At 56.8% G+C, this 24,899-nt stretch overlaps 3 protein-coding genes across 3 annotated transcripts in view; 2 read left to right on the top strand and 1 right to left on the bottom strand.

Annotated features, from left to right (window-relative positions):
- Nucleotides 1–1,835: 1,835 nt before the first annotated feature.
- Nucleotides 1,836–24,899, bottom strand: part of LOC135404459 (class II histocompatibility antigen, B-L beta chain-like) — a 106,835-nt gene continuing 83,771 nt past the window's right edge. The window contains exon 4 of the mRNA XM_064639219.1: nt 1,836–1,952. Within this exon, the coding sequence (XP_064495289.1) occupies nt 1,944–1,952 (9 nt within the window). The 3' untranslated portion in view covers nt 1,836–1,943. The remainder of the gene's footprint in view (nt 1,953–24,899) is intronic.
- LOC135404348 (class II histocompatibility antigen, B-L beta chain-like) lies at nt 10,179–23,107 on the top strand. Its single transcript, XM_064639079.1, is given in 6 exon segments — nt 10,179–10,532; nt 11,044–11,172; nt 11,175–11,318; nt 11,989–12,270; nt 12,538–12,644; nt 23,033–23,107. Coding segments are annotated over 6 exon segments (756 nt in total). The 5' UTR covers nt 10,179–10,447; the 3' UTR covers nt 23,042–23,107.
- On the top strand, nt 21,324–22,623 carry LOC135405983 (class II histocompatibility antigen, B-L beta chain-like). Its single transcript, XM_064640495.1, has 2 exons — nt 21,324–21,630; nt 22,235–22,623. The coding sequence occupies exons 1-2, from the start codon at nt 21,375–21,377 to the stop codon at nt 22,621–22,623; spliced, it is 645 nt and encodes a 214-aa protein (XP_064496565.1). The 5' UTR covers nt 21,324–21,374.

Here is a 24,899-nt window from a genome sequence, read left to right as displayed (position 1 = left end):
TGGGGCAGGGGCCGAGGGGACCCGCTCTGCCCCACACTCACCTTCCTCTCCACCCTGGACGGGGTGAACACCTTGCAGTTGTGCCGGAAGCACGTGTCCACCAGAGACCGTGCAAACTCCAGCCGTTCCTGGTCGCTGTTCCATTTCCTGGCAAACTTCTCCCCATACGGGGTGTCCCCCACAAACACCCCCACATCGCTGTCAAAATGCACGAACTGCTCCCGGTTGTACATGTACCTCTCCAAGAACCTCACCCGCTCGGTGCCGTTGATGAAGCGACACTCGGACTTTACCGTCCTCTGGAACACCCTTGTGTGTGCAGGACACGGGTCAGGGGGTGCCCCCTCCCCTCCATCATCTCCCAGCCCCCCACAGCACGTTGGGAGCTCAGGGGGAAACCGCAGACCCCCCTTTCCCACCCCCCTCTGCCCCACGGAAGCCCCAGCACCGGCTCTTGGCTGGGGGGAACCCCCCATCAGCCCCCCGGGGATGGACAGGGGGGTTGGGGACCCCCAATGCGGATCCGACCCCCCCAGAGCCCCAGAGAACCGCTCCAGGGCTCGAGGGACACCCAGGGACCCCCATGGCACCCCTCTGCCTGCTCTCCCACACCCCTTTGCCCCCCTCTCCCACCCCTTTCCAACGTCCCCACAATCCCCAGAACCCCCGCCCTCACTTTGGGGCTCCCACCACCCTCCCACTCACTCTGGGCCTTCTGACCCCACTCCCACTCACTTTTGGGGCTCCCACACACTCTTTTCTCCCCTCTTTCCCCCCTTTCACACCCCATCCCCCTGCCCGCCCCCCCCGCTCACCCGACAGCTCCTCGCCTGCAGCCGGGGGGGCTCCCAGCACCACCAGCACCGCCAGCACGGCCCCAGCTCCCCGCACACGCTCCATGCCCAGCGCCGGACAGCTGCTGACAGCCCAAAACCAGCCGGGCGCCGCCGTTTTGGGGGGTTTGGGGCGCACTGGGCTTGGCTGAGGGCACAGTTGGGGCCCTTTTTTCGAGGCGTCTTCCCGGCGACTGATGAGTCATCAGCGCGGCGCGCTGGGATTGGGCGCGGGCGGCGTGGGCGCTTTGGGATTGGCTGAGGGCCGTTGGGGGCCCCCGCGGCAGCCCCGGGGCTGGGGGGTTCGGGGGGGTCCGTGGGCTGCGGGGGAGGGGGGAGCTCAGGGCCCACCAAAAATGCCCAGCCAGGGCTCCCAAAGCTCAGGGCAATCCAAAAACGGGCATCCAGGACTCCTGGGGCTTAAGTGAACCTTAAACAGAGGATAAAGTTGTCCCTGAGCTCGGAGTTGCCCAAAACAAGAGGCAGATGAGGAGCTGAGGGTGCCCAATTTCCGGATTTTTGATTGTATCCAAATCCCTCTTTTCCAGGACTTTTGGGGACCTGGAGCTTCTCCGCATTTGGGGGCTTGGTCTGGGAGTGTCCAGTCCCCTCTTTTCCAATATTTTGGGCTCTGGACGTGCCCAAGCAAACTTTCTCGGGGATTTTTAGGGTCTGAGAGTGCCCCAACCCCCTATTCCCATGAGTTTTATGGTCTAGGAGTGTCCAAGCCCCTCTTTTCCAATATTTTGGGGTCAGGGAGTGCCCCAACCACGATGTTCTTGTAACTTCTGGGATCTAGGAGAGCCCCCATGTTCCCAAGATTTTTGGGGTCTGAATGTCCCCAAAAGCCCTGTTCAAAGGATTTTGTGGGTCTGGAAGTGCCCAACCCCCCCCCTTCCTGGGATTTTCAGAACCCCCTCACTGCCCCCCAATAACAGGGACTGCAGAGAACTGGAAAGCTTTACTGGGAACACTGGGAGCAGCTGACTGGGGTGTGAACAAAAGCAGGGCCGGGGGGGACACACGACTCCCCCAAAGTGTGGGCAGGGCTGGACTGGGGGGTCCCGGCTGGGCCCGAGGCCACGGGGAGGGGCTGCGGCCGCCGGCGGCTCAGGAGCTCTGTGGGGAGAGAAAAGGGGGTGAGAGCGGGGTGGGGGAACTGGGGGGACACTGGGATACACCGAGACCCGGACTGGAGCCAGCGGGACCAGAACTGGGGCAACAGGGATCATACTGGGAGCAACTGGGAGCATGTTGGGGGCAACTGGGATATACTGGGAGTGTCTGGGAGTGAGTGGAACCATAACAGGGGTGAATGGGAGCAACTGGAACCACGCTGGGGGCAACTGGGGTCATCCTGGGAGCAGCTGGGCCCCTGCTGGGCTCATGCTGGGATCAGACTGGGATCTTAAAGGGAGAGACTGGGTCAATCCTAGAGACAACTTAGAGCAACTGGGATCACACTGGGAGAAACTGGGAGCAACGGGGACCATGCTGGGGAGTACTGGGATCATACTGGGATCACAGTTGGAGAGCTTGGCCCATGCTGGGAGAAATTGGGGACACAGTGAGGGTGACTGGGGTCATACTGGGGATGACTGGGATCAAACTGGAGTCGTACTGGAAGTGTCTGCAAGTTACTGGGATTGTACTGAGGGTGACTGGACTCATAATGGGATCATACTGGGAGCAACTGGGACCACCTTGGGGGCAACTGGGATCCTATTGGGAGTGACTGGGATCCTAGTGGGAGTGACCAGGACCACACTGGAACCATCCTGGGAGTGACTGTCAGTGACTGGGATCATATTGGGCATAACTGGAAGTATTCAGGGGGGAACTGGGAGCCAGTGGGGCCATGCTGGAAGTATGGTGGAACTGGGAGTAACTGGGAGTGACAGGGTGCATGCTGGAGGCAACTGGCATAGACTGGGAGTGACTGGGATCATACTGATGGGAACTGGAAGCATCCTGGGGCAAGTGGAAGTAACTGGGTAGGACTGTAAGCATGCTGAGGGCAACTGGGATCTACTGGGAGAGTCTGCAACCATCCTGGGGGTGACTGGGAGCACACTGGGAGTGACTGGATCTACAGTGGTGCAACTGGGATTGGCTGGGACCATGGTGGGGGAAGACTGGGATCATACTTGGATTGACTGGATCTGTGCTGGAGGCAACTGGGAGCAGCTTGGCCCATGCTGGGGACAACTGTGATTGTACTGGGATAATACTGGGATATTACTGGGATCAGACTGGGATCAGACAGGGATCATACTGGAAGCAACTGGGTCTCTGCTCAGGGCAACTGGGAGCAACTGGGATAACAGTGGAAAAACTGGGAGCAACTAGGACTACACTGGGAGTGACTGGGAGTGGCTGTGAGAAACTGGGATTATGCTGGAAGCTACTGGGAGCAACTGGGGGTGAGTGGGACCACATTGACTGCAACTGGGATATACTGGGAGAGACCAGGAGTGACTGGGATCATTCTGAGACTGACTGGGATCATAGTGGGAGTAACTAGGAGTGCCAGGGATCATACTGGGAGCAACTGGAACCATAGTCAGTGACTGGGAGGAACTGGGAGCCTGCTGGGGGCAAATGGCTTTATCCTGGGAGTGCCAGGGCATGTCTGGGTTCATCCTGGGTGTGAGTGCCACCATCTGGGGTGTCACTGGGATCCTACTGGGATGGTCCTGGGAGGGACTGGGAGGGAGTGGAACTCTAGTGGGGTGACTGGGAGCAACTGGGATCATGCAGGGGGTAACTTGGATCCTACTCGGAGAGACTGGTATTGTACTGGGAGTGACTGGAATCATAGTGAGATGATACTGGGCATGACTGAAAGTGACTGAGATGATACTGGGGTTGACTGGGAGCCTGTTGGAGTCAAGTGGGATCTACTGGGAGTGACTGGAAGCACAGAAGGGGTGAATGGGAGCAATTGGAACCACGCTGGGAGCAACTGGGATCGTACTGGAAGCAACTGGGACCACCTTGGCGGTAACTGGGATCCAATTGGGAGTGACTTGGATACTATTGGGAGTGACTGGGAGTGACTGGGATCCTAGTGGGAGTGACCAGGGTCATACTGGAACCATCCTGGCAGTGACTGTCAGTGCCCAGGATCATACTGGGAGTGAGTAAAACTACACAGGGTGGAACTGGGAGCCAGTGAAGCCATGCTGGAAGTATGGTGGAACTGGGAGTAAGTGGGAGTGACAGGGTGCATGCTGGAGGCAACTGGCATAGACTGAGAGTTACTGGGATCGTACTGATGGGAACTGGAAGCATCCTGGGGCAAGTGGAAGTAACTGGGTATGACTGTGAGCGTGCTGAGGGCAACTGGGATCTACTGGGAGTGTCTGCAGCCATCGTGGGGGTGACTGGGACCACACTGGGGGTGACTAGGAGTGGCTGTAAGCAACTAGAATCATGCTGGAAGCTACTGGAAACGACTGGGAATGAGTGGGACCACACTTGGGGCAACTGAGATATAATGGGAAACACCAGAATTGACTGGGATTATACAGGGACTGACTGGGAGCAACTGGGACCTTGCAGGGGGTAACTTGGATCCTACTAGGAGAGAATGGAATCAGACTGGGAGTGACTGGGATCATGCTGGCATCAGACTGGGCATGTCTAAAAGTGACTGGGCCCATCCTGGGGGTGACTGGGCCCATCCTGGGGGTGACTGGGCCCATCCTGGGGGTGACTGGGCCCATCCTGGGGGTGACTGGGAGCCCCTGGGCCCGTGCTGGGAGCCCCTGGGCCCCCCTGGCTGGAACTGCTTTCCCTCCTGCGGGTTCTTGGCAAAGGCCCCAAAGCACAAACTCTGCTCCGAGCCCTCGGGGCGTTTCCTCCCTTTGGGCAGCAGCAGCTCCTGAGCCCTGAACAGGCTCCTGTCTCCTGCAAACACTTCACCTGCCTTTGACCTGGGAGCTCCCAGTGACTCACACATTTACTGAATGTTTAAACTCGGCTTTTTCTCTTACTTTTCTTCTTTTCTTTTGTCTTTCTTTCCTCTTCATCCTTTCTAAAATTCCCCCTCCCCTCTCTTTCCCTCCCCTCTCTGTTCCCCTCCCCTCCCTCTGTCCTTTGTGCCCCAACCATGATCCCAGTTGCTCCCAGTATGATCCCACTATGTGTCCAGTCACCCCCAGTATGATTCCAGTAACTTCCAAACACTTCCAGTATGAATCCAGTATGATCCCAGTCATCCCCAGTATGCTTGCAGTCCCTCTCACATACTCCCAGTAGTATTGTAGTCACTCCCAGGATGGTCCCAGTATGAGCCCAGCAGGGGCCCAGCTGCTCCCACTCTGATCCCAGTTGCCCCCAGTGTGGTTGCTCCAGGATGGATCAGGAATGGGGACCCCTCTGTGCCCCCCTTGTGTCACCCTGTTCTGGGGGAGCTTTGGGGGGACATCTGCACCCCAACACAGCATCCAACGCATCCCAAAGTGTGCTGGGACCCCCTTGAACCTGGGAATTGAGGGGAACCATGGAAAACCCTTGTCAGAGAGAAAATTGGGTGACCTGAGTCCTGGATGCTTTTAGGAAAATGGTCTAAAGATTTCTTGAAGAATGGAAGGGGGTGACTTTTTTATTCTTGACCTTTCCAGTTCTCCATTTGGGGGCAGGATGTCCTCTGGGCCAATGTTTTGTTCCCTTTGCAGTGAGTGCAGCCTCAGAGGGCTGAGCCCTCTCTGGCTGGGCTTGGCCTCTCCTGCAGAGACTCAGGCCTGGCTGGGCTGCCCCAGGCAGACGCTGCAGGAAGAAGAGCTCAGGCCGCCTGGCTCTGGTGTCCCTGGGGCTCAGCCTGTGCCCCATTGCTGTGCAGGGGCTGAGCCCCACCTCTGCCTCGGGGCCTTGGCCAAAGGGCTGGCAAGGAAGAGGCCCAGCAGCCTTGGGGCCTGCCCAGCTTTCCTCCTCCCTGGGGGCTCTCAGTCCTCCCCTGACACCGTGTGGGCCCAAGGCCTTGCTGGCTTCGGGCTCACGGCCCACCGGCACCATCCCAGCGGCCTGACCCCCCTCCTTCCCCTCTCTCCAGCCTCTCCTGCCTTTTCTGGCAAGGGGCCATCCAAGGAAAACCCCGGTTCTCAGCAATGGCACCTGTGGCACGGCTGCAAGGCTCGAGTGGGCCAGGCAAGAGCAGGAGCACCGAGAGCCTGAGGAGTCAGGAGATGCCCTGGCTGGGCATCGTGCTGCTGTGGGACGAGCTGACACCTCTGCACAGTCTCTGCCCGTCCCTGCCAGACGACTTCTGCCCAGGCTCTGGGCACGGGGACACAGCCCTGACAGTTTTCAGCCACCGCGCTGTTCCACAGAGGCTGTGATGTCACAAGGCCCTTGCCTGGCAGCCAGGAGATGGGCAAGGCAAGGCAAGGACGGAGCCTCGGAGCCACCAGCACGCTGTCCCCAAAGGCTGGGCTGGCACAGAAGCCCAGAGTCCCTGAGGTTGGCAGAGACTTGTGAGATCAACCGGTGTCCAGCCTACGCCCCATCCCCAGCACGTCAAGCAGACCACGGCACTCAGTGCCATGGCCAGTCTTTGCTTAAACACCTCCAGGGACGGTGACTCCATCACCTCCCTGGGAAGCCCATTTCAATACCTAATCCCTGTTTCTCTCCAAAAAGTCCTACTCCTGTCCCTGACAAACAGCCCCTGACAGGCAGGTCCTCGTGTCCTCTTGTCCTGTTGCCTGTTGCCTCGGAGAAGGGGCTGACCCCCACCTGGCTCCAGCCTCCTGTCAGGAAGTTGTGGACAGGGAGAAGGTCAGCCCCGAGCCTCCTCTCCTCCAGGTTGGAGAAGCCCAGCTCCCTCAGCTGCTCCTCAGAGGTCATGCACTGCAGACCCTTGCCCAGCTCCATTGCCCTGCTCTCCACCCACTGCAGCCCCTCAAGGTTCTCCCTGAATTGAGGGGCCCAGAGCTGGACACAGCACTCCAGCTGTGGCCTCACCAGTGCCCAGTCCAGCAGAAGCATCACTGCCCTGCTCCTGCTGCCACACTCTTTCTGATCCAGACCAGCCTGCCCTTGGCCTTCTTGCCCACCCGGGCACCCGCTGGCTCAGGTTCAGCCTCTGTCCACCAGCACCCCCAGGGCCTCTCCCACGGGGACCCTTTGCAGCTCCTCTGCCCCCGGCCTGGAGCTGCAGGGGGTTCTTGTGACCAGAGGCCCCAAAGGCACCAAAGGCACTCTTGAACCTCATGCCCACGGGCTCGGCCCAGAGGTCCAGCCTGTCCAGGTCCCTCTGCACAGCCTTCCTGCCCTCCAGTACATCCACACTGCAAGCCAGCTTGGGGTCCTCTGCCAATTTGCTCCTGGAAGACTCAATGCCCTCCTGCACATCCCCACGAAAAATAGGCAACAGGACTGGGCCTGTTACCCAACAAGTTCTAGTGCTTGACAAAGGAGCCCGCCCAGCAGTGGGGAGAAACTGCTGGCAGGAGATTGAATGGGGGCAAGAGACAATGGATGATGGACAAGTTCTGGCCCATGGCCATTTGTTAGAAAAACAAAGTAAAAGCTTAAGGCCTGCCATATTTCAGTGGTCAGAGACCTGGCAGAGAAATCTATTTTTGAGACCTGGACACCAAGAAGGCAGAATTTCTAAACCACAAAGACCCTTAGAGAAACCAGAGATGAAGACAAAACTAACACAGACAGTTACTGAGGCTCTCCCTATCTAGGGAAAAGACAGTTCCTTTGGATACATGTCTGGAATAAAGACAAGTACCAGAAATATTCAAACACAAAAAATATCTTTTATTACAGTGAGAATAATAATAATAATCATTCTCCATCAACCTGCACCTCAGGAAGTCTTCCATCATCCCCACATCACCATTGGCCAATCAGAGCTCAAATCAGTCCAGCAGTTTAATTACCTGGGCAGCCTCATCTCCTCGGATGGTGAGACTGACAGAGAGATGGACAACAGGTTAGCAAAGGCATGGAGAGCTTTTGGAAAACTCCATAAAAGAGTTTGGCAAAATAAACACTTGAAGAAAAGCACAAAGATCAGTGTTTACAGAGCCATTGTGCTGTCTACTCTCTTATATGGATCCAATCATGGGTCATCTACAGCCACCACCTGCGACTCCTGGAATGCTTCCATCAACGCTGCCTCCGTACAATCCTAAACATCCACTGGTCAGATGATGTGACCAATCCATCTGTTCTAGAACAGGCAGCAGTCACAAGTATTGAGGCCATGTTGCTGAGAACACAGCTGTGCTGGGCAGGGCACGTCTCCAGGATGAAGGACCAACCACCCCCTCCCTAAGATCGTGCTCTGTGGTGAACTTGCCACCGGCTGCTGCAAGAGAGGAGCCCCGAAGAGGAGATACAAGGACTGCCTGAAAGAACATCTCAGCCTTGGCCATATTGATCTTCATCACCGGTCTACTCTGGCCTCCAGTCGGGAGGTCTGGAGACACCCCATCTCTAACGCTGCTGCTTCCTTTGAGAACGCAGCAGGATCACCATCGAGGAGAAAAGACAACGCAGAAAGAACCGTGTCCTGTCGGTCCCATCCAAGGAGTCTTTCTGCTCTGCCTTTTGCAACTGGACGTGTCTATCCAGTATTGGCCTCTTTAGCCACCAGTGTGCTTGTAGCAAATGTGGGCAGAGCCCTTCCCAAATCTTCGTTCATGCAGCTCAGCCATGATTTTGGATATTAATTTGGGAGTCTGGACTCATTGGTTTATTTGGTTCTGGAACTGGTATTTGGTTTATTTGGTTTTGGAAACAGGTATTTGGTTTCTTTTGTATTATGAGTACTTCAGGTTGCAAAGAAAGAATCTTGAAGAAATCCTTTCTGCTATTTTGGATATTAACTTGTGATTTCTGGACTTATAAATTGATTTGGTTTGGAAACTGGTATTTGGTTTATTTTGTATTCCTGAACCATTGGAAACAAATTGGGACCCCTTTGGAGGGACAAAGCTGTTGATGCTCCAGGGGTTCCAGGACCCTGAGGATTCCAGTGCCCACTGAAAGTGTTATTCAAGGAGATCTTCTCGGTCCCCAGATGTGGGGAATTCCAAGGAAGATGCCTGGGATTTTATTAACACATTAAAAGGTTTATAAAAGGTATATAAAGGTATATAAAAGGTATATAAAGGTATATAAAAGGTGTACGTAACCAACATAGAAATGGAGCTCTATAGTATAATATGATTGACTTATAAAAAGTTGTGATAGAACTGTAAAAGAAGAGGTGTGATGCCTCAGCTTTTTGGAATTTTTAACTTTGGTGGATTTTAGAAGTAGTGGTGCAGTGATTGTAGATTTTAATGGAGCTGCATTCTATCCCTTACCCTGTAGCATAATGTTTGCACATCCCTAACCCTGTTACCCCATCCCATATCAACCCCTCTAAATCCCGTTAGCGTGTTTAGTCTTCTTTTCAAGGTAGAATTGTAGAAAAGCCTGGACCAGAAGACATCACACAGACACAGCCACCTTCAAGCCCAGAACTCTGGAGGAGCTCCAAGGACTGTGGGTGCTGCAAAGAAGATGGAGCTGAGGAAGAAGGGGTCCCAAAGACCCCAAAGCCAATTCTCAAAGGGGTGTGTTGGGGGCAGAACGGGGCAGAAGTGGGAGGTGGAGAGATCTGGGGTTGGATGGACCTTGTTCTAAAATCCCAGAGCCACTGCCTGGGGGGTGCACGTCGTGTGTGTTCCCCTGGCCTGAGGCTCCACTAAAGGACCTGCTCTCTTTATCTCATCTCATCCACTCCCCTGGCCTGGAGTCTTTTCCTCTGTGCTCTCTTGAGGAAACGGGGACTGGACCCACCAGGTGCTGGGGATGCTGGAAATCCCCCCCGGTGCCGGGTGGAGCACGTCAGCCTGGAGCACCCCCTCAGCCGGGACTGGGGTATGGCCCGGCCCCCCCAGCACTGGGGGCACACTGGGAGGGGGGTGAGGGGCTCTGGGGGCAGTGGGGGGAACTGGGAGGGAGTTTGGGGGGTAAGGGAAAGGGTCTGGGGGGGAATGGAGAGGCTGAGAAGGAGGTTGGTGGGTGCTGGGAGGGCTGAGAAGGGCTTTGGGGAGTCCTGGGGGCAACTGGGAGGGAGTTTGGGGGAGCCTTTTGGGGATGGGAGCGGCTTTGTGGGGAAATGGAAAGGCTGAGAACAGATTTGGGGAGGTCCTTGAAGGGCTGAGGGTCCCAGCCTGGACCCCCCAATCCACCCCTGTGCTGATTTTTGGGGGGTCGTGTATCCCCCTGTGCCTGCTTTTGTTCTGACACCAGCCGACTGCTCCCGGTGTTCCCAGTAAAGCTTCCCAATTCTCTGCACTCCCTGGCTGGGCATTTTTGGATTCACCTGAGCTCCCCCCTCCCCCGCAGCCCACGGACCCCCCCGAACCCCCCAGCCCCGGGGCTGCCGCGGGGGCCCCCAACGGCCCTCAGCCAATCCCAAAGCGCCCACGCCGCCCGCGCCCAATCCCAGCGCGCCGCGCTGATGACTCATCAGTCGCCGGGAAGACGCCTCGAAAAAAGGGCCCCAACTGCGCCCTCAGCCAAGCCCAGCGCGCCCCAAACCCCCCAAAACGGCGCCGCCCGGCTGGTTTTGGGCTGTCAGCAGCTGTCCGGCGCTGGGTATGGAGCGTGTGCGGGGAGCTGGGGCCGTGCTGGCGGTGCTGGTGGTGCTGGGAGCCCCCCCGGCTGCGGGCGAGGAGCTGTCGGGTGAGCGGGGGGGGGCGGGCAGGGGGGTGGGGTGTGAAAGGGGGGGAAAGAGGGGAGAAAAGAGGGTGTGGGAGCCCCAAAATGAGTGCGAGGGGGGTTGGAAGGTCCGGAGAGAGTGGGAGGGTGGTGGGAGCCCCAAAGTGAGGGCGGGGGGGTCTGGGGATTGTGGGGCCGGTGGGAAAGGGGAGGGAGAGGGGGGAAAGGGTGGGTGGGAGAGCAGGCAGAGGGGTGCCATGGGGGTCCCTGGGTGTCTCTCGAGCCCTGGAGCGGTTCCCTGGGGCTCTGGGGGGATCCGATCGGCAGTGGGGGGGTCCCCAAACCCTGTCAATCCCAGGGGGGCTGATGGGGGGGTTCCCCCCCAGCCAAGAGCCGGTGCTGGGGCGTCCGTGGGGCAGAGGGAATGGGAAAGGGGGGTCCGGGGTAGCCCCCTGAGCTCCCAGCCTGCTTTGGGGGGATGGGGATGATGGGGGGGGGGACGGGGCACCCCCTGACCCGTGTCCTGCACACACAGGGGTGTTCCAGTGGATGGGAAAGGCCGAGTGTTACTTCATCAATGGCACCGAGCGGGTGAGGTATGTGGACAGGTACATCTACAACCGGGAGCAGTACGCCCACTTCGACAGCGATGTGGGGGTCTATGTGGGGACACCCCGTACGGAGAATTCTGGGCCAGGCAATGGAACAGCAACCCCGTAATTCTGGAGTACGAACGGGGTGAAGTGGACAGGCTCTGCCGGCACAACTACAAACTTGGTGCTCCTTTCATCCTGGAGAGGAGAGGTGAGCGTGGGGCAGAGCGGGTCCCCTCAGCCCCTGCCCCGGGAATGACCCTGGAGCCCTTCAAACCCTCCCTGGGAATCATCCCAGACCCCTCAGCCCTCCCTGTGCCCTTCCCTTGGCCTGTTGCCCCTTCCCAGTTCTTTCCTGTCTCTCCCAGTCCTTCCAATGCCCCCTAGTCTCTCCTAGTCCATTCCACTTTTTCAAAGTCCATCCCAGTCCATCCCAGTCTCTCCCAGTGCCCCCCCCGCCGTCTCCACCCCGCTGGGGCCACCGAGCTCACGCCCCTCAGCCAATCCCAGCGCGTCTCTCTGATGACGCTCCAGTTGCCAGGCAGACCCAAACCAAAGAATTCCCTCCCCAGGACTCAGCCTCCCAGTCCCCATCGCTTCCTTCCCAGTCCACACCAGTCATTCCCAGTCCTTTGCAGTCATTTCCAGTCATTCCTGGTCCCCGTCACTCCATTCCCAGATCCTCTCACTCCATTCCCAGTCGTTCTCACTTCACTCCCACACCTCCCAACTCTCTCCCCAGTGTCCCCTCAGCCCAGCCCCTTCTCCCCCACTCTATTCCCAGTCCCTCCCACTGCCATCCCAATACCTACCAATGTCCTACAAGTCCTCTCCCCTCCCTCCCAGTGCCCCCCAGCTCAGCCCAGTGTCTCCCCCGTCCCTGCCAGTGCCCCCCAGCGTGTCCATCTCGCTGGTGCTGTCGAGCTCCCAGCCCGGCCCCGGCCGCCTGCTCTGCTCCGGGATGGATTTCTACCCTGCGCCGGTGCAGGTGAGGTGGTTCCAGGATGGGCAGGAGGTGCTGAAGGACGTGGTGGCCACCGACGTGGTCCCCAACGGGGACTGGACCTACCAGGTGCTGGTGCTGCTGGAAATCCCCCCCCGGCGCGGGGTCACCTACAGCTGCCAGGTGGAGCACGTCAGCCTGGAGCACCCCCTCAGCCGGCACTGGGGTACGGCCCGGCCCCCCCAGCACCGGGGGCACACTGGGGGCGACTGGGAGGGAGTTTGGTGGGTGCTGGGGGTGCTGGGAGAGGGTTGGAGGGTCCTAAAGGGTCTGGGAGGGGCTGGGTGGGATCCCTACAGGGGCTGGGAAGGGACTGGCAGAAGGTTTGAGGGACCCCCGGGTGGGCTGGGGGAGAGCGGGCCGGGCTCTGTGGGGTGCCGGGGGGTGCGTGGGAGGAGGTTTTGGGGGTGCTGCTCCCCCCGGCTCCCCCCAGAGATGCCACCGGACACCGTCCGCAGCAAGATCCTGGTGGGGGTCGGGGGCTTCGTCTTGGGCTTGGTCTTCCTGGCGCTGGGGCTCGGCTTCTACCTGTGGGAGAAGGTAAAGGGGGGGTCCCCGGCGGTTTTGTCCCCCCCCTTGCCCACAGCCTTTGTGCCCGCCCTGCCCCCCACCCTGCTCTCACCCCCTTTTCTCTCCCCACAGAGCTCCTGAGCCGCTGGCGGCTGCAGCCCCTCCCCGTGGCCTCGGACCCAGCCGGGACCCTCCAATCCAGCCCCACCCGCACTCTGGGGGGTGTCAGAGACTGGAACGGTTAATGATTTATGCATTCTAAGAGACTTCTGCAGGCTTTTGACTTTCTGATGGGCAACTGGGCCCATCCCCCTCCTCCAGTGCAGAAGATGTCAAGCCCCAAAAGGCGGGAAGAGCCGAGTTTACCACGCCCTCCACATGAACTCCGCCCCAAAAAGGGGGACACCACCCTATGAAAACAACTCCCACCTTGGGGGAGGTGCAAAGGATATGGATATTGACTGGTGACTTTGGGGGTTTGGGGGGGATTTTTCCTTCTTTTCCCCTCCCCACCTGCGGATCAAGACCATTCCTTTTACATGGCTGGATCCAGTGGGCGGTGACTATTTACATTTTTACCACTCTTATCTTTTCTTTTTTCTTGCTCTCCCTTACTCTTACCCTATATTTCTCTCCCCTATGCATTTTTCTCCTCCCCCCAAAGGTTGGTCTTGTTATATGACAGCCCCCAAAATGCTGGCATACCTGTTGATACAGAATTGTTAAAATAAACCTTGTCAATATGTTTTCAGACCCCGATTATTCAGTGTCATTTCACTTTAATCCACCCCAAGGGAATTATTGATAAAACCTGAGTTACCCCCCCCGCCTTTTTCCTGGGGCGGGTTGTAACAGTCACTGCTGTCCCTGTGATGTCACTGCTGTGACTGTGATGTCACTGCAGTCTTTGTGATGTCACCAATGTCCCTGTGATGTCACTCCTGTCCCTGTGAAGTCACTGCTGTCTCTGTGATGTCACGGATGTCTTTGTGATGTCACTACTGTGCCTGTCATGTCACTGCTGTACCTTTGAAGTCACGGATGTCCCTTTGATTTCACCGATATCCCTGTGATGTCACTTCTGTCTCTGTGATGTCACCGATGTATATGTGATGTCATCGATGTCTCTGTGATGTCACCACTGTCTCTGTGATGTCTCCAATGTCTCTGTGATGTCGCTGCTTTCCCTTTGATGTCACCACTGTCTCTGTGATGTCATTCCTGTCTCTGTGATGTCACCAATGTCCCTGTGATGTCATTGCTGTCCTGGTGATGTCACTGATGTTCCTGTGATGTCATCGATGTCTCTGTGATGTCATCGCTGTCTCTGTGATGTCACTCCTGTCCCTGGGATGTCACTGCTGTCCCTGTGACGTCACTGCTGTTATTGTGATGTTGCCGGTGTCTCTGTGACATCATCGATGTCCCTGTGATGTCACCTCTGTCTCTCTGATGTCACTGCTGTCAATGTGATGTCACTGCTGACCCTGTGATGTCACTGTTGTCTCTGTGATGTCACCGCTGTTTTTGTGACATCACCAATGTCTGTGACATCACCGCTGTCTCTGTGATGTCACTGCTACCCTGTGATGTCACCGCGTTCTCTGTGATGTCATTGATGTCCCTGTGATGTCACTGCTGTCTCTGTGATGTCACCAATGTCCCTGTGATGTAACTGCTGTGACTGTGATGTCACCCATGTGTCTGTGATGTCACCACTGTCTCTGTGATGTCACTGTTGTCTCTGTGATGTCACCGCTGTTTTTGTGATGTCACCGATGTCTCTGTGATGTCATTCCTGTCCCTGTGATGTCATCAATGTCCCTGTGATGTCACCGCTGTCATTGTGATGTCACCGCTTCCCTGTGACATCACCGATATCCCTGTGATGTCACCAGTGTCCCTTTGATGTCACTGCTGTCCCTTTGATGTCACTGCTGTCTCTGTGATGTCACCACTGTCGCTGTGATATCACTGCTCTCTTTTTGTGATGTCACCGATTTCTCTGTGATGTCACCGATGTACCTGTGATGTCACTGCTGTTCCTGTGAAGTCACTGCTGTTCCTGTGATGTCACTGCTGTCATTGTGATGTCACTGATATCCCTGTGATGTCACCGATGTCTCTGTGATGTCACCGATTTCTCTGTGATGTCACCGCTTGCTCTGTGATGTCACTGCTGTCCCTTTGATGTCACTTCTGTTCCTGTGATGTCACTGCTGCCTTTGTGATGCCACCGATGTCTCTGTGATGTCACTGCTGTCCCTTTTGATGTCACTTCCGTTCCTGTGATGTCACTGCTGTCTCTGTGATGTCACCAATGTCCATGTGATGTCACTGCTGTGTCTGTGATGTCACTGCTCTGCCTGTGATGTCACCACTTTCTTTTTGATGTCACTGCTGTCCCTGTGATGTCACCGCTGTCTCTCTGATGTCACTGCTGTCCCTGTGATGTCACCGCTATCTCTCTGATGTCACTGCTGTCTCTGTGATGTCACTGCTGTCCCTGTGATGTCACGGCTCTGCCTGTGATGTCAGCGATGTCTCTTCAACCAGACTGCAACCACCACTTTTCAATCAGACTGTGACCACCACTGTCAACCAGACTGCAGAGCACCACTCTCGACCCAACTGCAACCACCACTCTTGACCAGACTGCACCACCACTCTCACCAACAGGGGTTTTTCCCCTCTCCCTTTATTTTGGGGCCAGGGGGGCCAAAAAACACCACTCTGTTCATGCCCCAGGGTGCTGGGTTATACATTAGGGTTTTGTGGGTTAAAACCAACTGTTTGTCTGTATAATCGTACTTATTGTGTTATTTTATTAAATTGTTATTCTGACTTATAATCTCTCCTTTGGGTTGAGTTCATTTCCCCTGCTGGTTTACCTTTAAACCAGCACAATCAGACTGCTGAAATTACCGGGGTATTACTCTGCTCCCCATTGGTGGCAAAATCCTGGCAAGAATACTCTTGAACAGACTAATACCTGCTATAGCAGAATTCTCCCTGAAAGCCAATGTGGTTTCAGAGCCAACAGGAGCCCCACAGACACGGGATTTGTTCTCAGACAACTTCAAGAGAAGTGCAGGGAACAGAACAAAGGTCTCTATGGAACCTTTGTTGACCTCACCAAGGCTTTCGATCCTGCGAGCAGAAAAGGTCTGTGGCAGATTTTGGAACGTTTAGGTTGTCCCCCCAAGTTCCTTAAAATGATCATCTCACTCCATGAGGATCAGCACGGCCAAGTCAGATATGGCAATGCACTTTCTGAGCCCTTTCTAATAACCAGTGGTGTGAAACAAGGCTACGTTCTTGCACCAACCCTATTCACAATCTTTTTCAGCAGGATGCTCCAAAGGACCACGGCAGACCTCGATGATCAGGACGGGATCTACATCTGATATCGTACTGATGGAAGCCCTTTCAACCTAAGGCAACTGAAGGTCCACACCAAGACCTTAAACCATCTTGTCTGGGAGCTGCTTTATGCTGATGACACCGCCCTCATTGCTCACACAGAAGCAGCTCTGCAGCGTTTAACATCCTGCTTTGCTGAGGCTGCTGAGCTCTTTGGGCTGGAAGTCAGCTTAAAGAAGACTGAAGTTCTCCATCAACCTGCACCTCAGGAAGTCTTCCATCATCCCCACATCACCATTGGCCAATCAGAGCTCAAATCAGTCCAACAGTTTAATTACCTGGGCAACCTCATCTCCTCGGATGGTGAGATTGACGGAGAGATGGACAACAGGTTAGCAAAGGCATATAATGCTTTCCAAAAACTCCATAAACGAGTTTGGTAAAATAAACACTTGAAGAAAAGCACAAAGATCAGTGTTTACAGAGCCATTGTGCTGTCTACTCTCTTATATGGGTCTGAATCATGGGTCATCTACAGCCACCACCTGCGACTCCTGGAACGCTTCCATCAACGCTGCCTCCGTATAATCCTAAACATCCACTGGTCAGATGATGTGACCAATCCATCTGTTCTAGAACAGGCAGCAGTCACAAGCATTGAGGCCATGTTGCTGAGAACACAGCTGTGCTGGGCAGGGCACGTCTCCAGGATGAAGGACCAACCACCCCCTCCCTAAGATCGTGCTCTGTGGTGAACTTGCCACCGGCTGCCGCAAGAGAGGAGCCCCGAAGAGGAGATACAAGGACTGCCTGAAACAACATCTTAGCCTTGGCCACATTGATCTTCATCACTGGTCTACTCTGGCCTCCAGTCGGGAGGTCTGGAGACACCCCATCTCTAACGCTGCTGCTTCCTTTGAGAACGCAGCAGGATCACCATCGAGGAGAAAAGACAACGCAGAAAGAACCGTGTCTTGCAGAATATGCCACCTAAGGAGTCTTTCTGTTGTGCTTTTTGCAATCGAATATGTCTATCTTGTATTGGCCTTTTTAGCCACCAGTGTGCTTGTAACAAATGTGGATAGAGCCTTTCCCAAATCTTTGTTCCTGAAGCCCAGCCATGATGAACACACGTGCAATCAATATGTACGAGGCAGTTGCATCCAAGGGAAGCTGTGAGGGGGAGCGGTGCCTGTGAGGCCGAGCTGTGCCCCGCGCGTCCGGCGCCCAAATAAACAAACACCGGCTCAGCAGCACCTGTGGTTCTTGGGTTTAATATCGTCGCTTTTTCCTGGCATCAGACCTGGCCCCGGGGGGATCGGGGGTCGTTCCCAACCGGCTCCGCTCCGCCCTCGGGCCCCGCTGGGGCCGCCCCGCAGTTCCCACCCGGCTCCGCCGCACGGCCCGGGCCCCGCGTGTCCCGCTGCCGCCTGCCCGGCCCCGCCGAGCCCAGAAACGCCGCCAAATCGCTCAGAGGGACCAAAAACCCTTCCCGTGGGCAGCGAGGGGCGCGGGGGGTCCCTGTGAAGGCCCTTCCCCTCAGTCACTGCTGGGCACCCGCCGCCCCCGCCCCGAGCCGGGGCCCTTCCCAGCGCTCCCAGTGTGCCCAGCCAGCCCCGAGCGCCCCAGGGAGGGCTTCAGCTGGGCACGGCACACAAGGGCTGCTGGGGGGTCCCACCTCACTGCGGGGCCCTTGGTTCTTCCCGGGCTGGGCAAACCCGGCGGGTGGAGTTTTGTGCCAGAACTCTGTCCCCTCCTGCGCTCGGCCCACGGGATTCGGGGCCGTTTTCCCTTTTGGGGCAAATAAATCCGAGGTGTTGAGCACTGACAGGACGCAGCAGCCCTGCAGCCTGCGGAGCCCGGGCTGGCCTGTGCCTGGCAGAGGAACAAAGCAGCTCAGGGACAAATGACTCCGTGGTTAATTAGCCTAAGAAATTGCTCCTAATTAGGGGGCAGGAGAAGTGAGGCCCCAGGGCTTCCCGCCCCCCACACAGCTGGGAAAGGCCAGCCAGGAGCTCCACAACACTGTATTTGTGTCTATTTTCAGATAGATCTGGCATTGCATTGATTGATTCTCGACATTTTATGCCTGTTTAATGATATTTTATTGATTCTCTTTGAGATCAGGATCATCATCTGGATCTTTATGGACATGGTGCTTTCCAAGGAGAGCAGGACACAAGCAGAGCCAGGAGAACCAGCCTGCAATCACACAGTGCCACCTGGCAGAGATGTTGTAGAGCAAAGACTCCAGGTTGGAAGGAAACTCTGCATTCAGTGAGCTGCCTGGAGAATGTGTGCCCACAGCTCTGTGGGAAGCTGCCAGCAGGGAATAACATTCCCAAGCAGCTGCATCTCTGCCCGGGAGGAAGGACTGTCTGCAGGTTCAGACACTTCTGAGTTTGACCCTTCAGACCATAGTGACCCTTTCAGAGAAAACGCTGAGGACAAGTGTATTTGAAGAGCTCAAGCTGACTGAGAAGGCCTGCAAAGCATCCTGGAGAGCTGATTTCCAAGATCTCCGTGGGCATTTGGGACCTTGATAAACTTCTCTTCTTCCCTCAGTGCCCAGGGAACACCAGACAAGGTCACCCAAGGGTTTCCCTTGGAGTGCCCTGGGCTTGGCTGGTGGAATCTTCTTGGGGGAGGGCAGGGATGAGATGGAGGCAGTTGGGTGAGACTTTGGAGTGGAAGATTGTGCCTGTTTGGGGTTTTCTGCCTTGAAAGAAAGCTCACCATGAGCTGTAGAAGGCCCTGCGCTGGGTAGATTCAGCTACTTGAATAAAGTTTTCAGTTTAATATCTTTGTTTTTTAGGAGCTCCTGATACCTCCAAAAGCCAGGTCAGGATCCCCAACAATTTCCTTTCCTATGTGGATATAATTACTTGGCAGGATTCTGTTGTGGAGTCTAATGCTCTGGACTAAGACATTTCTGGACTAGTATTCCAAGGAGCATCCCAAGCATTGTATCCTGCTCCCTTCTCTAATGTATCCATATATAAAACTCAGTAATTTCCCTTTAACAGCCTATTTATTTACCTAAATGAGTTCATTTGACTTAGATATATTAAGGGATGGCTTTATTTCCTGGTCTATTTTTCCTGATGAAATAAATAATCCAACAGTTCTGCTGGAGTCCAAGTTCTTAAATCACTGGAGTTTTCATTGCATGTATTGTGTAACAGGTTGAAAACTTCCTTAACTGGCAGCTGGAACAAAACTCCATCCAGCTCCCAGAGCTTGCAAACCTCCTTCTTAAACAGCAGGAAGAGCCACAGTAGATGCCCAAGTGCTGCAGAATGGCAGGAAATGCAGGCAGTGCAGTGGTTGCAGTGTGTGAATCTCTGCAGTTCAGCAGAGGCTCCTCATCCCTCTGGAGCAGGGAGGTCACTGCTGGGAAGTTGTGCTGTGCAGAAGCCTTGAGCTCCTGTGGCAGGACGAGCACAGGGCAGTGCCACGGCCTTTGTGGGGAAGATCCTGCCGGGCCTGCCAAGTGCTGCTGCTCTTTGTAAAGCGGGAGAGTTGTGGGTGCTTGCGAGGAGGAGAATGAAGATGTTCAGCAGCAGAAAGCAGAGCAGAGCAGTGCCCTCCTTTTGTCCGGGGCTGCCAAGGGGGCACTGAACCTGGCGAGCCCTGAGCCAGGAGCAGCAGGAGGGCAGTGTAAACCCGACAGTCCTGGAACAGCACGAGAGGCTGCAGAGCTGGAGAAGGAATTCTGCGGGAATACTCAAGTCCGGAATGCTGCTGGAAGCGTCCCTTTGGCCCCTAGAATTGCCCTGGGAGTTTGCTGCCAGGCTTTGCTGCTCTCCTGCTGCAGTGAGTCAATGGGAGCTACCGGGTGCTGTGGGCTGGCGATGCCGTGGGGAGCAGCTGCCCGGCCGTGGTGCCCCTTGCCGTGGGTGCCGTGCAGGCTGACGGTGCCGGCGGGTTCCGTGGCAGCGCCGGAGCCCGGCGGGATCCGCAGCGCGTCCCGCCCGGCGCTGCAGGACCGGCAACGGCAGCGAGGGCTGCCAGGCCTTGGGAAAGCTGCGACCTGCAGGAGCTGTCAGGGCTCCAAGGCACAGCCCGGGGGGCCAGCAGAGACACAGAGTTCCTGCCGTGCCCATTCCCGTTCCTGCTGTGCCCATTCCCATTGCTGGTAATGCCCAGCCTGCTCCCAGTGTCCCCGTTCCTGTCCCCAGTGTCCCCATCCTGGTTCCCCACGTTCCCATTCCTGCTCTTGGTGTTCCCATTACCAGTTCCTGGTAATGCCCAACCTGTTCCCCTTGCCCTCTCCTGGTCCCCCCTGGTTCCCATTCCTGGTGTTGCCATTCCCAACTCCCGATATCCCCATTCCCAGTTCCTGGTGTCCCCAGTCTTCTCCTGGTCTTCCCATCCTGCTCCCGGTGTCCCCATCCCTTTCCCCATTGTCTCCTGGTGTTCCCAGATCCAAAAAAAATCCTGGAAAAGAGAAGTTTAGGTACTCCCAGGACCCCAAAATTGTGAAAACAAGGGTTTGGGCACGCCCAGATCCCAAAATATTAGAATAGAGGGGTTACGACACTCCCAGACTCTAAAACTCCTGAGAACAGGGGGGGTTCAAACACTCCCAGACTCCCAAAATCTCACGAACAGAGGGTTATTAGGCACACCCGGCATCCCAGACCCTCATTCCCACCGATCCACGACACTCCAAACCCCATCCCCAGCAATCCTGGAACCCCCCAAACCCACCTTGGACCCCCCAAGGCCCGGGCAGGGTCAGCAGCAGCAGCCAATGGGAGCGAGCGCTGCTGTTGCGTCATCAGCTGCCGGGCAGACCCGTCCGGAACGGAGCCCTCCCCGAGCTCAGCCAATCAGAGACCGCCCTCAACTCATTTTGGGGGCCCGTGGGAGCTGCGGGAGCCCTGGCTGGGCATTTTTGGTGGGCCCTGAGCTCCCCCCTCCCCCGCAGCCCACGAACCCCCCCGAACCCCCCAGCCCCGGGGCTGCCGCGGGGGCCCCCAACGGCCCTCAGCCAATCCCAAAGCGCCCACGCCGCCCGCGCCCAATCCCAGCGCGCCGCGCTGATGACTCATCAGTCGCCGGGAAGACGCCTCGAAAAATGGGCCCCAACTGCGCCCTCAGCCAAGCCCAGCGCGCCCCAAACCCCCCAAAACGGCGGCGCCCGGCTGGTTTTGGGCTGTCAGCAGCTGTCCGGCGCTGGGCATGGAGCGTGTGCGGGGAGCTGGGGCCGTGCTGGTGGTGCTGGGAGCCCCCCCGGCTGCGGGCGAGGAGCTGTCGGGTGAGCGGGGAATGGGAAAGGGGGGTCCGGGGTGGCCCCCTGAGCTCCCACCCTGCTGTGGGGGGCTGGGGGATGATGAGGGGGACGGGGCACCCCCTGACCCGTGTCCTGCACACACAGGGGTGTTCCAGCAGATGGTAAAGAAGGAGTGTTACTTCATCAACGGCACCGAGCGGGTGAGGCACGTGGGGAGGTTCATCTACAACCGGGAGCAGTACGTGCACTTCGACAGCGATGTGGGGGTGTTTGTGGGGGACACTCCGCGTGGGGAGAAGTTTGCAAGGAATAGTAACAGCGACCAGGAACTTCTGGAGGACGCAAGGTCTGAGGTGGACAGGTTCTCCCGGCGCAACTACGAGATCTCCACCCCGTTCCTGGTGAACCGCAGAGGTGAGCGTGGGGCAGAGCGGGTCCCCTCGGGCCCTGCCCCGGGAATGACTCTGGAGCCCATCAAACCCTCCCTGGGAATCACCCCAGACCACTCAGCCCTCCCTGTACCCGTCCCGTGGCCTTTGGCCCCATCCCAGTCCATCCCAGTCTCTCCCAGTGCCCCCCCGCGTCCCCACGCGTTGATGCCATCGATCTCCCGCTTTTCACCCAATCCCAGCGCGTCTCTCTGATGACGCTCCAGTTGCCAGGCAGACCCAAACCAAAGAGTTCCCTCACCATCACTCAGCCTCCCAGTCCCGAGCGCTTCCTGCCCAGTCCACACCAGTCACTCACAGTCCTTCCCAGTCACTCCCAGTCCCTCTCACTCCACTCCCAGACCCTCTCGATCCATTCCCAGTCGTTCTCACTTCACTCCCACATCTCCCAACTCTCTCCCCAGTGCCCCCCAGCCCAATCCCTTCTCCCCCACTCTATTCCCACTCCCTCCCACTGCCATCCCAGTCCCTCCCAGTGCCATCCCAGTCCCTCCCAACGCCCTCCAAGCCCTCTCCCCTCCCTCCCAGTGCCCCCCAGCTCAGCCCAGTGTCTCCCCCATCTCTGCCAGTGCCCCCCAGCGTGTCCATCTCGCTGGTGCCATCGGGCTCCCAGCCCGGCCCCGGCCGCCTGCTCTGCTCCGGGATGGATTTCTACCCTGCGCCGGTGCAGGTGAGGTGGTTCCAGGATGGGCAGGAGCTGCTGGAGCACGTGGTGGCCACCGACGTGGTCCCCAACGGGGACTGGACCTACCAGGTGCTGGTGCTGCTGGAAATCCCCCCCCCGGCGCGGGGTCACCTACAGCTGCCAGGTGGAGCACGTCAGCCTGGAGCACCCCCTCAGCCGGCACTGGGGTACGGCCCGGACCCCCCAGCACCGGGGGCACACTGGCAGGGGGCCGGGGGAGAAAGGGAGGAACTGGGGGCAACTGGGAGGGAGTTTGGTGAGTGCTGGGGGTGATGGGAGGGGGGTGGGAGGGTCCTAAAGGGGCTGGGAGGGTCTGGGTGGGATCCTTAAAGGGGCTGGGAAGGGACTGGCAGGAGGTTTCAGGGACTCCCGGGTGGGCTGGGGGAGAGCGGGCCGGGCTCTGTGGGGTGCCGGGTGGTGCGTGGGAGGAGGTTTTGGGGGTTCTGACCCCCCCGGCTCCCCCCAGAGATGCCACCGGGACACCGTCCACAGCAAGATCCTGGTGGGGGTCGGGGGCTTCGTCTTGGGCTTGGTCTTCCTGGCGCTGGGGCTCGGCTTCTACCTGCGGGAGAAGGTAAAGGGGGGTCCCCGGGGGTCGTGTCCTTCCCTTGCTCTCCCACAGCCTCTGGGTCCCCCCTGCCCCCCAGCACCTTTTCTCTCACCCCCTTTTCTCCCCCCACAGAGCTCCTGAGCCACCGGCGGCCGCAGCCCCTCCCCGTGGCCTTGGGCCCAGCCGGGGACCCCCCAAACCCTGCCCTGATTTGGGGGTTCGCCTGCTTTTGTTCACACCCCAAACAGCTGTTCCAATGTTCCCAGTAAAGCTTTTTAGTGCTCTGCAGTCCTGCTTACTGAGGGCAGTGATTTGGGTGCTCCAAAAATCCTGCTAACAGGGGGTTTGGGTACTCTCAGACCCTCAAATTCCTGGGAAAAGTGAGGTTGGGACAAATGCTCCCAAGACAAACGAACAGGGGTGTTGAGGCACTCCCAGATCCCAAAATATTAGAAAAGAGGGGCTTGGACACTCCCAGACTCTAGAAATCCTGGGAACGGGTGGGTTGGGCAATCCCAGACCCAAACAGTCCTGGAGAAAGCTGGTTTGGGCACATGCAGAGGCCCAAGTTTCTGGGAGGTCTTGGACAATCCCAGACTTCAGAAATCCTGGAAACAGGGGGTTTGGGAACATTCAGAGCACAAAAATCCTTGGAATGGGGGTGTTTGGGCACATGCAGAGCCCAAAATAATGGAAAACAGGGGCTTGCACACTCCCAGACCCATAAAATCCTGGGAACAGGGGGGTTTGGGCACTCACAGCTCCTCAAATCTTGGACAAAAGGGGTTTGGGCACCATCAGTGTCTGAAAAACACAGGAATCGGGGGTTGAGAACATTCAGACCCCAAAAATCATAGAAAGACCAGGGTATGGGCTCTCCTAGACCCTAAAAATCCTAGGGACAGGGGGGTTTGGGCACTCCCAAATCCCAAAATACTGGAAAAGAGAGGTTGGACACTCACAGCCCCCTAAAAGTCCTGGGAACAGGAGGGTTTGGGCACTTCCAGATATTAAAAATCCTGGGAACAGGGGGGCTTTGGGCACTCCCGGAACCAAAACATCCTGTATAACAGAGGTTTAAGTACTCCCAGGCCCCAAAAATTGTGGAAACAGAGGGGTTGGGAACACTGAGACCACAAAAGTCTTGGGAACATGGGAGTATGGGTTCTCCTAGATCCTAAAAGTTACGGGAAGATGGTTTTTGGGGTACTTCCAGACCCCAAAATATTGGAATGGAGGGATTAGGACACCCCCAGACCCTAAAACTCCTCGGAACTGGGGGGTTTGGACATCCCAGACATTATAAATCCTAGAGAAAGGTGATTTGGACACATGCAGACTCCGAAAACCCTGGGAACAGGGGGGTTTGAGCAATGTCAGCCTCCCAATAAACCAGGAACATGGGGGGTTGGGATGCCCCAGATCCACAGAATCCTGGAAAAAAGGGTGTTATTTATTCCTAGACCCCTAAATTTGTGCAAACAGGGAGGGTTGGGCACTCCCAGTTCCTCAAATCTTATAAAAGAGCAGTTTGGGCACCATCAGCATCTAAAAAACACGGGAACAGGGGGTTGGGAACATTCAGACCCCCAAAGTCTTGGGAACACGGGAGTATGGGCTCTCATAGACCCTTAAAATCCCAGAAAATGGGTGGGTTGGGGCACTATCAGAGCCCAAAATATCAGAAAAGAGAGGCTTGGACACTCCCAAAGCACAGAAATCCTGGGAACAGGGGTTTTGGGACACACCCAGAACCTCAAATACTGAGACCGGGTGGGGGTTGGGACACGTCAGCCCCTCGAAAACACCAGAATAGGGGGGTTGGAAACACTGACACCCTAAAACTCCTCAGAACAGGGGGATTTGGGCAATGTCATCCTCTCAATAACCCAGGAACAGGGGGGGTTGCGGTCTCCCAGCCCCAAGAAATCCTGGAATGAGAGGTTTAGGTACTCCCAGATCCCAACAACTGTGGGAACAGGGGGGTTTGGACACTGCC

This window comes from Pseudopipra pipra, chromosome W, assembly GCF_036250125.1.
Source record: "Pseudopipra pipra isolate bDixPip1 chromosome W, bDixPip1.hap1, whole genome shotgun sequence".
Lineage (NCBI taxonomy): Eukaryota > Metazoa > Chordata > Aves > Passeriformes > Pipridae > Pseudopipra > Pseudopipra pipra.
The sequence above is the reverse complement of the archived record's forward strand: the minus strand, read 5'-3'. Positions and strand labels throughout refer to the sequence as shown.

Excerpts from the sequence above, each read along its gene's own strand:
- LOC135405983 (XM_064640495.1), top strand. The coding sequence starts at position 21,375 with ATGGTAAAGAAGGAGTGTTACTTCATCAACGGCACCGAGCGGGTGAGG. Across the intron at positions 21,631-22,234 it reads GTTCCTGGTGAACCGCAGAG|TGCCCCCCAGCGTGTCCATC; the intron begins GTGAGCGTGGGG and ends CATCTCTGCCAG.